Genomic DNA, 11,614 nt, shown 5'->3' with positions numbered 1-11,614 from the left:
GGCTCTGGTGAAGGGGATTGGGGAGAGCCATGGACAGGCCCCACCTTTATTTTCTCCTGGTCCAGTGATCTGGGGTTAACATTCTCCAGCACTTCATTCTAGAAGGAAAACTGTGCAATAAATATCAATAGGGATGCTGATAGTTTCTTCAACTAATCATTTCCTGTCCTTTTACCCATTGTCTTTCCTTTGTTGTTTTTTTAAAAATATATTTTTATTGATTTTAGAGAGAAAGAGAGAGGGAGAGAGAGATAGAAGCATCAATAATGAGAGAGAATCATTGATCTGCTGCCTCCTGCATGTCCCCTACTGGGGATCGAGCTCGCAACCCAGGCATGTGGCCTGGAATTGAACTGTGAGCTCCTGGTTCACAGGTTGATGCTCAACCACTGAGCCACACTGGCTGGGCCTTCCTTTGTTTTTGAAGAGGAAAGTATCCCTGCCTCCCTGGTCACAGCTGACTGGACTGGGGGCAGACAGCTGACCTGAAGAATACCAAGCTGGCTTTCCTCCAGCATATTGGATTTAGGTTAATTATCTGCACACAACCAACCTGGGAGGTCGGGGACTGAAGATGCCACAAGGGGGCAGCCTGGTGTAAGAGAAATCAGCCAAGAGGGTCCAGTCAAAAGGAAGACAGGCAGAGGGAAGCCAATATCAGAGAGGGAGGGAGGATGGGAGAGGGAAATACTGCAGGTGCTGTGGTCCTGAAGTCTGTTCTGATTCTAGTTCACAGGGAGGCTGGATGTTCTTCCAGCCCTTGATCGCTTTTTGTAATTTGATAGGTGTGGGAAGAGAACTTGGGTGCTGGAAATGTCTTTTCTAGCCACATTCCCAATTTGGATAAGCAGAGACTCTCTCAGAAAAGGCTGCCTGGACACATGTATATGCAAAATGATGCTGTTATCTTTCTGCAGTCATTTACATAGGACTTTTGTGATATGCAATGCCACATTAAGAATATGACAAAGAAAACTTTCTTCAATCATCCAACATGTTTTATTGAGCAGTTACTATATACCAAGCAGTATTTTATTTTAAAAATATGTTTATTGATTTCAGAGAGGAAGGGAGAGGGAGAGACAGATAGAAACATCAATGATAAGAGAGAATCATTGATTGGCTGCCTCCTGCACGCCCCCTACTGGGGATCGAACCTGCAACCCAGGCATGTGCCCTCATCAGGAATTGAACTGTGATCTCCTGGTTCATAGGTTGACACTCAATTACAGAGCCACGCAGGTCAGGCAGCAGTATTTTATTTTATTTATTTATTTATTTATTTATTTATTTAATTTATTTATTTTTTTGTTAATCTTCACTCGAAGATATTTCAATTGTTTTTTTTTGTTTATTTGTTTTCTTTAGGGAGAATGGGAGAGAGAGGAACAGAGAGAAACACTGATTTGAGAGAAACACATCGATTGGTTGCCTCATGCATAAGCCTTGACCAGGGCCCAGGTCAAGGAGGAGCCTGCAACCAAGGTATGTGCCCTTGACTGGAATCGAACCCGGGACCCTTTGGTCTGAAGGCCGAGGCAGCATTTGAGATGTCAGGGAAATATCAGTGAACAAGACAGAAAAATGCCTGCCCTTGGGGAGCTTATTCTGTGGAGGATACATATAATAAGAGTGAACAAAAGATGTAATAGCAGACATTGCTAAGGGCTTTGAACAAAATAAATGAATCTCAATATGAATTGTACAGAATCATAAACTATTAAAGTCCTCACATTCCCAGACATTTTTATTCCCACAAGGCCACTTGAAACGAGAGGTAATAAATGGTCTTTTGCCAGACAGAAGGGAGAGAAGCTAACTGTGGCTCCTTCCTTATCAGCTTTTAGGTCACTTCCTGCAGGAAGCCTTTCCCTACCCACTGTGGGGTAAGTGCTCCTTCCATGGCACCTTGTACTTGGCCCATCACAGCCTAGATTACAACCTGTTTATGTGGGTGTTTTTCCTACTCACTGTAGGACCTGCCCTGCGGGCAGAAACAATGCCTGTCACAAGCATACAACACAGTGACTCACGCTTCACAGATGCTCAATAGCTGCTGGATGAATAAGTAACAAGGGCTGCTGACATCAGAGGCTGATATTTCTTTTACCCCCGTAGGCAATTGTTCCACCACTCGACCCTTCCTAAGGCAGGAGTAGTTGGTTAATGACATAGACATGGCATGACTATCCTCAGAGAGAAGAAAAATCTTGCATAGCCAGAAACCCAGGGGAGATGGTTTGTTCACTCCTTCCCAGCTGTTGAGACTGGAGCCTCGGCGTTAAGCACCTCTAAAAATGAAGAAGCAACGTCTGTAGGGCCTGTAGCTGGTGACTGGTCGCTGCTGATGGGAACAAAGGGAAACAGCCACCACTGGCTGGGCACACCGCAGGCCCCATCTCACTGTGGGGGACAGATGGTTACCACCTAACACCAGGAACACACAGTGCACCCAGGACATGTACAGGCTTTGCCATTCTTCTTACTCTCACCAGAGGGCTCACAGAAATAAAAAATCTTGGGGCTGTGTGGCCTTCAACGCTTTCTGCCCAGCCATTTCCCTGGAACAGTGGTTCTTTTTAGGGGACTATGGCCATCAAACATTGGTTCCACCTAAAGGCTGACCTAGCAACCAAAACCCACATCTAATATTTTCATGGTAGAGGTAGATCAAGGTTTCTGGGCACAGCAAGCTACCTGAGCTTAGGATATGCAAAAATACGGTGGAGCTTGGTCCTCTTGCCTGTATAGGTAGAGGACCCCCCTACCCACTTCCACCCCACCTCCAGAATCCAACCCAGAGACCAGAACTAAAGCCTCTGTAGAAGCAGCTGAACAGTTGCTTTCTGCATCATTTAACACAGCATCAGATCTGATCTATAACAGGAAACTGTAATTACAGAGTTGAAAGATGAAGTCCCTCCATTTTTTATTACTACACTAGGGGCCCAGTGCACAAATTTGTGCACCTTGAAAGGAACTGTGGGCCATGAGGCTCCAGTGGGTAGAGGGGCTGGTCTTGGCCCATCCTCCGTGTCCCTGCTCAGCCCCTCCTGCTGCAGCCCTGCTCCCAAGTGCTGACAGCACTGGCTCCACTTGCACCTGCTGATGGAGCAGAGTGATTGGGGCCGATGCCAGCAGCAGGTGTGAGTGCCGGGACCACAGTGTGCGGGAGCAAAAAATTTCCAGTAACCACCAGCGCCCCGCTCCTCCACCCCCACCTGCTCCACCATCCCTCGCAGCCAACACTCACCATGTTCCGTGCATGCCCCCTGGTGCTCAGCACACGTCATAGTGACCAGTTGTTCCACTGTTCAGTCTATTTGCATATTAGCCTTTTATTATATAGGATATGATTCTTTATAGGGTTTTCTATGCCTAATTAAAACATTTCTGTAATGTGTAAATATGTTCTTATAAAAATATCACACAACACAAAAGCATCAAGAGTAAAAGTCTTTTTTATCACCTCCCAACCTTTCTTCTCCCAACTATTACATTTGGATGTATCTTTCCCCCATTTCCTTACAAATATGTATGTGCATATTCAGAAAATAGTCTTGTTTAGTTTTTACATATTAGTTTTTTTTACTTACATAATAGTTTTACATAGTTTTTACATTATACATATAATCTTCCATTTCATGTTTTTCAATAACCAGTGCATCTTGGAGCCCTTTTCATGTCAGTACATTCTTGTAAAGAGCTGCATTGTATTAATATTCCATAGACTGTATGAACATAATTTAAATAACTCTTTCCCACTGATTAAAATTTGGGTGTTTCCAGTTTTCCACTATTATGAACAACATGATAATGAACATCTTTTTACACATTTCATTGTGTCCCTGTTTAGGCATTTCCATAGGGAAAATACCTAAAATCCCTGGGTCAAAATTTAGCTAAACACTGATAATAGCTTTATAAATTTACATTCCAAATAACTTTATCAATTTACTTCTCACAGTAGTGAATGAGTGCCCATTTTCACACATCCCACCAACACTGGACATCCATCCCTTCAACAAATATGTATTGAGCAACTACTATGTGCCAGTCACTGTTCTAGAAAACTAGGGCACATCTATCCCTGTGGCACCTATAGCCTGGTAGAAGAAAACACTAATTATCATTTATCATATTCTCTTAAAAAGCATAATTTTCTAAGAGGACATATGTAATACTTTCAATAATAAATTTTTAAAAAGAATTCTTATTTTGTCACTTATGTAGAATGTTGTCATAAATATTATGAAAAAAATGCAATATGGTAAAGAAAATTAGGAATGCCAGTGGGACTGAGATTTGGAATAGTCCTTTGAGGGACATGAGTGCAAATCTTGAGGAGTGTCCTAGGCAAAGGAAACAAACCGCCTAGTGCAGAGGCTTGGCTAGGAATGTCCTGGGCCTGTTCAGAGGTGCAACAAGGAGGAAGTGTGGCTTGAACGGAGTTGGTGAAAGAACCAAGAGGAAACAGAGAGGTCAGACTAGGTAGGGACTTGCAAGCAACTGAAAGGATTTGGCTTCAACTCCGACTGAGAAGTGACATTAAAGTTTTGAGCATGAGTGACATAATCTGTCTTGGGTGTTAATAGCCTCACTCTGGCTGCTGTGTTAAGAACAAACTATGAGAGTAGGCGGTGGAGACAAGCATGGAAGAAGTCAGTTAGGCGGGTATTGCAATAATGTAGTTGAGAGATTATAGTGGCTTGGGCCAGTGCAGTAACAGTGAGGTGAATAGAGATAGGGTGTGAGTGATAGAGGAGTTGAGAGATTGTTTAATTTTGCCAAATGAATGGGTACAAATTTATATCTCATGCTTTAATTTATATTTCCCTAACTACTAGTGAGTTTAGCATCTTTTCATATGTTTACTGGCTATTGTTCTCCTAAAAAGTTCATTTTGTTTACCTTTCCTATCCTTTGGTTGATTTCCTTACCAAAAATCTTGCCCATGGGGTAGCTTTGTTTGCTGTTTATCCAAACTCTGAAATTAATTTCTCATTTTAAAATGATAGCATTGCAGAGCTGGTACGTAATAGAGGATTACTTGGTAAAACCTCCTTATAGACGAGCAAACTGGGTCTTAAAAATAGTAATTGTGGCTCAAAAAGGTCAAGTGGGCCTCAGTTGAGTGACTTATTCAAGGTACACAGGTAAGTAATGGAGGTGTTATTAAAACTTAGCTTTCCTGATAACCACTCTATTTTACTTTCCATCAACAGTATCATTTTGTCTTATTAAGAACTCTGTTTTTACCAATAAAACAAATTGAGACCTAACAAACTCTGCCCCATGAGGGCTCAGATTTGGATAGGATAGTTGGTCAAAAGGGCTATCAATAAACATTTACTACCCAGGCTAAGAAAATAGACTTGCATTGCTTTTTCTCCCACTGTAACCTTTGAAACAGAAGAAAACAGGTGAGAGGTTTTCCTGCCTAGCTCCTCTCGCCCGTCACGCTGAGATCAATAATCATTCCCCAGGCTCCTTTCTGCCTCATTACCATTCTAATTTGTCTTAGTCGAATCCACTTAGGGTATTAGGGTTTTATTTTTTTCCCTACTGTAATCAAAAGAAAAGAGAAAGGGGGAAAGAGAAAAGGATAAGACCAGCTTTATTTTAGTGAAAAGGGAACTGGGAATATTAGAACATGTGAACCAAGTCCTGCCAAGCCTGTCCTGTTCAGCAATACGTGCATGTCTCACTGAGGGCCTGGGACCCTTCTAGGAAAAACCCGATGCTGGAGGCTAGAAACAGGCAAGAGGCTCTGAGATAAGCAAGAGGGGTGAGAGGATCCATCTTAGCCAGACATATTTTAAAGCAATTGGAAGATCAGAGACTGAAAGGGCTTCAGACGGGAACAAAACTGATGAGAGCACATTTAGAAAGGTGGGTGGACACTTTACAAAGGTGCTGCTGCTGAGCTCAGTGTGTGCCTGCCTTCAAAACATCTCGAAAGCCCAGGCGGCGTGGCTCAGTGGTTGAGCATCGACCTATGAACCAGGAGGTCACAGTTTGAGTCCCGGTCAGGGCACATGCCTGGGTTGTGGGCTCGATCCCCAGTGTGGGGTGTGTGGGAGGCGGCCAATCAGTGATTCCTCTCATTATTGATGTTTCTATCTCTTTCCCTCTCCCTTCCTCTCTAAAATCAATAAAAATATATTTTTAAAAAACCCCACAAAACAAAAAAACATCACAAAGGCCTTTTTCAAAAGTAATGTATGTTCACTATAGTGAATTTGGAATATATATTATGTATTAAAGACCTAGCCTTTTCTGTACATGTGCACACTACACACATGAACACTGGTAAAATGGTGTGGTCCAAAGAAATGTACAGTAATTTAGCTTAGGGTATAATGAGTTGAGTTGGTGAGGGTAGAGAGATTAAAACTCACACTTTCATGTATTTTCCAAGTTGTCTGCAATCAAAAAAAGACAGCAGTGACTGCGACACCAAGGAAAATTCTCTCCTCTGAGACAGCCCCAAAGAATACCTAGGGCAGAGCAGGATAGTGCAAGCATGTGAAGCTTGCAGCCCGTAGGCTGCATGCCTCCTTTACATAAATGAGGCATGTGGCCCGCCGATCACGAGTTTGACATGCTTGGTAGGGCTTCAACAGCTAGGGGGCTTCAACAATAAGAATAATACAGCAAGTAGAAATAGAAAAAAAAGAATCCCAGATACACTAACCCTCAAAGACAGATACAGATCTTTAATTTAAAATTGAGTAAGTTTAATCACGGAGAAGAGAGTTACAGGACATCCTTGGACTTTTTAGTCTAACAATTAAAATTGCATTTAAAAGCCAACAGCAAGAAGGCCAGAAAAGATGGAAGATCAAAAGATTTGATGTTAATTGGAAGAATGAAGTGAGATGGATGGTTGATTCATGGAACCACAATTTTATCATAAAATCACTAGATGGGGTGGTAGGAGGGCTATTACGTTTCCCATCAATAAAATGTGAGATATTTAAAGACTCCACAGACATGGAAACTCACTTCTACCTCCCTCAGAGGTAATGGCAGGGGCTGAGAAGGCTGTTGTGGAATGTCACACCTCCTTGGACTTCACATACATTACTGCTTGAGCAGGACTGAACACCTGTCTGGTCCAGTCCTGGTTAGGGAGGCATGTATGTGATGTCAGTTAACTAGCCAGAATGGGTTCCAAGGCAACAGTGTGATCAAGATGAGTTCTTCTTGTCTCTGTTTTTGGCTTGTCTTGGTGCTAAAGTCAATGCAATACAACAGCATGGTCATTTACACTCCAAGTCTCAGCTGTCAGGGTTTAACCTCGCTCGCTTTACGTGGCTCTTCTCGTCGTCCAGATGGCAGTAACCTTCGGTGGTGATGCCTCTTTTATTCTCCTCCATGGGTTCCAAAGGGAAGTCCTGGTCTGTGGCCAGCACCTGTCGGACAGTCATGTTAACACGAGCAGTTTTCAAGTAGCTGGCGCACACCTGCCAGTCCTCCATGGAACAGCACTCTACCACCGAGTCCCTGGGGAGGACAGCTGGGGGAGGTGTTTCTAGGCAGCAGGGCAGACTCTCCCCCTGTGAACTTGGAAGGACCTTTGGAACTGCATGGTTCAACAGGCGGCTGAAACCTGACATTACCATGATGTCACCGCTGTGCATAAACATGGCTGTGGGGGCTTCATCTCTTTTGAGGCCACCCAGGAGAAAGATGGCAGACTGCCCAAAGCTACAAAAAAAAAAAAAAAAAATAAGTAAAACAATATAAGACAGTAAGTTTCTGTTACTAACCATGTAGGGAAAGTTATTGCTAATTGCATTATTTTCTAATTTCAAGTTGATACTTATTAATTGTAAATCTTCCCTTTTTTTTGGGTAAAATCTTCCTTTTTAAACTGTTCTATGATCCTTTCCTTTTGGCTTGTGTCTATAAATGACCAATCCATGATCTGCTACTTAGACTTATAGCCCACAGGATTATGGTGAAATAAAATATGAAGCAGTTAAATAAGCAAAATAAGCTTTTTTTAAAAAAAAATCCTTACCTAAGGACAGATTCATTGATTTTTAGAGAGACAGCGAGGGGGAGAAAGAGAGAGAGAGAGAAATATCAAACGCCCCCCCAACTAGGGAAAAACCCTGCAATCTAGGTATGTACCTGGGCCGGGAATCGAAACTGAGACCTTTTAGTGTAGTGGAGGACACGTCAACAAACTGAGCCCCGCCAGTCTGGGAAGAATTTATTTTTTTTGTTTTGTTTTTAAAACTGATTTTAGAGAAAGAGAGACAAAGTGAGACAGGCAGGCAGATAGAAAAAAACAACAACAAAGCATTGATGAGTTGCCTCCAGTACACTCCCCACCGGGGATCAAATCCACAATCTGCGTATGTGCCCTGACTGGGAATTGAACCCACCACCTTTTGGTGTACAGGACAATGCTCCAACCAACTGAGCCACACCAGCCCGGGAGGGAAGAATTTAGTTTTAATATTACCCATATAAGTTTTATTGATGATTCTGTAAGATTCAAGTCTTTCAATAAAATTAAAGTAGTCACCCTTTATCCAGTTTCACTTCCTGCAGTTTGTTACCTGTGGCTGACCGTGGTCCGAAAATATTAAATAGAAATAAACAATTCCAGAAATAAACTTCAATAAACAATTCATAAGTTTTAAACTGCATGCCATTCTGCCTTATTTTACTTACTAATGGCTCCAAAGAACATAGCGATGGTGGCAATTCAGATACACCAAGAGAAGCCATACAGTGGTTCCTTTAAGTGAAAAGGTGAAAGTCTTGACTTAAGGAAAGAAAAAGAATTGTTGCTAAGATATGCAGTCAGAATGAATCTATCCGTGAACTAGTGAAGAACGAAAAAGACTTTTGTGCTAGTTCTGTTGTTGCACCTCCAACTGCAAAAGTTACTGCCACAGTGCCTGATAAGTGTGTAGTTAAGATGAAAAAGACATCAGATTTGTGGGTGGAAGTCATGAACAGAAAATGTGTTCTGACCAACAGCAGCGTGCTGCACCCAAAAGCACTGAGCCTATACAAAGACTTCAGCAAGGCTCTCATGAAACTAGTGACCACATTCACATAACTTTTATTACAACGTATTGTTATAATTATTCTACTTTATTAGTTATTGTTAATCTCTTACTGTGTCTAATTTATAAATTAAACTTTATCATAGGTATGTATGTATAGAGAAAAAAAGCATATGTACCGTTTGGTATTATCTGTAGGGGTCTTAGGATGTATCCCCCCTGGATAAGAGGGGACTATTGTGTTTAAGTTCTTTACTGTATTTATCACTCCTGTTCACTTTGAAGATAAGGTAATAATAAAAAATTCTGTTCAGGCACGTTCTCAGTTGGAATCAGAGGCAGTACTTTGCACAACTGTAAAGTTATGCTTAGGGAGACAAGAGGAGTAAGCTGTTCAGGCTTTTGTGCTTTGCTTTTCTCTATTCCAAAACAGATGTATGGCCTTCCCTCTGCCTATTCCACTGACACTTACGATACCTCTCATTACAAAAGGCAGACTCCATGCATCTTAAACAGAAATATTAACTGTAATTTGGCCATGATTCTTAAAGCATTAGGCTAATTTTACTTATGATGCATTGTTAAAATATCCAGAAGTGAAAGATTATATATAGAGTCCAGCCATTTTTTTTAAGTTTAATGTTTTTATTTTATTTTAGTTCAAAAATGCTTTAAAAAATGGAATGAGGTGATAAAACATAATACCAAATCCCCAGAACTAACTTACCTGAATGACAGCAGGGGTTTGGAGTGATCTAGTTCAGATTTGTCCACGTGAATTCCCAGTGTAGAATCTAATCGGTAGTAATTCAGGATACCTGCTTCTGCTTGGAAACCCTGAAATCCACAGGCAGCAGCTACTTGCTCTGAGAGGAAAGCCAGGTCAGAAGGGAAAGGTGTATAATGATCTGCTGAGTATTTCTTTAATAAAAGTAGGGAAAATAAGAAAAATAAACAATGATCTCAGGAAAGTAAAAAACTGTGCTATAAGATTAATTACCACTTAAAAATCATCCCGCCTACATGTAATATTAGCATGGCATGATTCAGTCATCCATATTTTGAATGGCTCATTATTAGATTACCAGATGCCTCAAAATATGGATGAATAAATCATGCTATTCTAGCACTACATCACCTATGCTATAATGAAATAATTACTTCTTTTGAGCGTGAACTCTCTCCAAGCTGTCTATGCACTATTCTTTCTTCTCGGATTACTCAGTTTTTGATAATTTTCACTCCATGTTTTTCTTAGTAAATGAGGCCCATTTTGAGGTTCTTGGAGAATAACAATGTCAATAATAAAAATAATATAAAAAACAATCAGCTAACATTTATTGTTAATGCATTTAACTGCTTAGAACAGCCAGGCACTGTTGTAATCACTACACAGGCATTAATCATTTAATTATCACAACTACCATCAAGGTAGGTACTATCCTTGTTGAAGGCACAATTCAAACCCAGGTTGTCTAACCTGAAGAAAATCATATGGCGATTTCCCCAAATACAGTTAATCTAGTTTTCCATTACTTGGCATCACTAAAACATAAGAGTTTTATAATGAACATTTTTGGACAATACATCATTATTTTGATCAGTTAATATACTTGTTAATAAGCTGGGTTGACTGAAACTATAGAGCTTTTAGAAAGTAACTGGTTAGAAGCAAGGTGGTCTATTCCATTCTGTTTTATTCAGTTTACTCTCAGAATTAGTCTTTTCACTTGGTGGCAAATATCTCATTGAGACAAGAGGCACTGGGCTGCCACTGATAAAGGAGGCATTCTGTGAAGCACAGAGGTCAGGAAAAAAACTACCTCAAACAAAACAAAACAAAGCAAAAACACACAACCATGAGATTTTGTTAATTTTAGGACATTCTTTCCCATCTCTCTCCTGCTCAGACCTTATGTAGCAGGCAGTGGTATTTAGATTCTGAAAGTCCTTTTGTGAATTGATGAGAACACCAGAAGTATAGGGATCCACTTTTATTCCAGGAAGATATTACATAGAAAATAAATGCTCAACAATAAACAATGGAAATAAAGATCATAATTGACAACTGCTCTTGAGTATAGTATAAAAAAAAATCGATATCCCTGAAACCTACTTAGAGAAAACACGGATAGTCTTTGATAAAATAACATAATGTGAGAGCATATGAAAAAGAAATTTTCTCTTGGTAAATTATCCATGTTTCTTGAGATACTGTATCAAGGAGATTTTAGGAGGGAATAAATAAGAGAGATGCTTCCTAAAATAGATAATATGATATTGTAAGCTTGGCTAGGAAGAAATCCCACTATGTGTGCCCAAGAAGCATAAAAATGGAAAATAATGGAATTAGCAAGAAAATTTGAATACCTTACTGTCCCAGTTATAATGGTAGCCTAGGGTCACCCACCGCAGTTTCTCAAGTAAGCTCCGGGGTCTCCGTTTATTCACTTCTTTATATCTGCAAAAATTAGGCATTTATTAAGATATATACATTGTAAATGGCAGCAACAACTGTTTTATGAACCCTAGAATCCAAATTTTTGTATTCTATGGAATAAGCTGTTAGCCAAGGTCTCGAT

At 40.6% G+C, this 11,614-nt stretch overlaps 1 protein-coding gene across 1 annotated transcript in view; it reads right to left on the bottom strand.

The window, feature by feature from the left end:
• Nucleotides 1-6,701: 6,701 nt before the first annotated feature.
• The window catches only part of ALKBH1 (alkB homolog 1, histone H2A dioxygenase), a 22,963-nt gene continuing 18,050 nt past the window's right edge, over nt 6,702-11,614 (bottom strand). Inside the window, exons 4-6 of the mRNA XM_081104784.1 lie at nt 11,403-11,493; nt 9,760-9,953; nt 6,702-7,713 (exon numbers count right to left, since the gene is read on the bottom strand). Of these exons, the coding sequence (XP_080960910.1) occupies nt 7,284-7,713; nt 9,760-9,953; nt 11,403-11,493 (715 nt within the window). The 3' untranslated portion in view covers nt 6,702-7,283. The remainder of the gene's footprint in view (nt 7,714-9,759; nt 9,954-11,402; nt 11,494-11,614) is intronic.

The sequence above is a fragment of the Myotis nattereri genome (assembly GCF_964212035.1).
Source record: "Myotis nattereri genome assembly, chromosome: 1".
Taxonomy (NCBI): Eukaryota; Metazoa; Chordata; class Mammalia; order Chiroptera; family Vespertilionidae; genus Myotis; species Myotis nattereri.
Note: the sequence above shows the minus strand (reverse complement) of the source record. Positions and strands in the feature narration are given on the sequence as shown.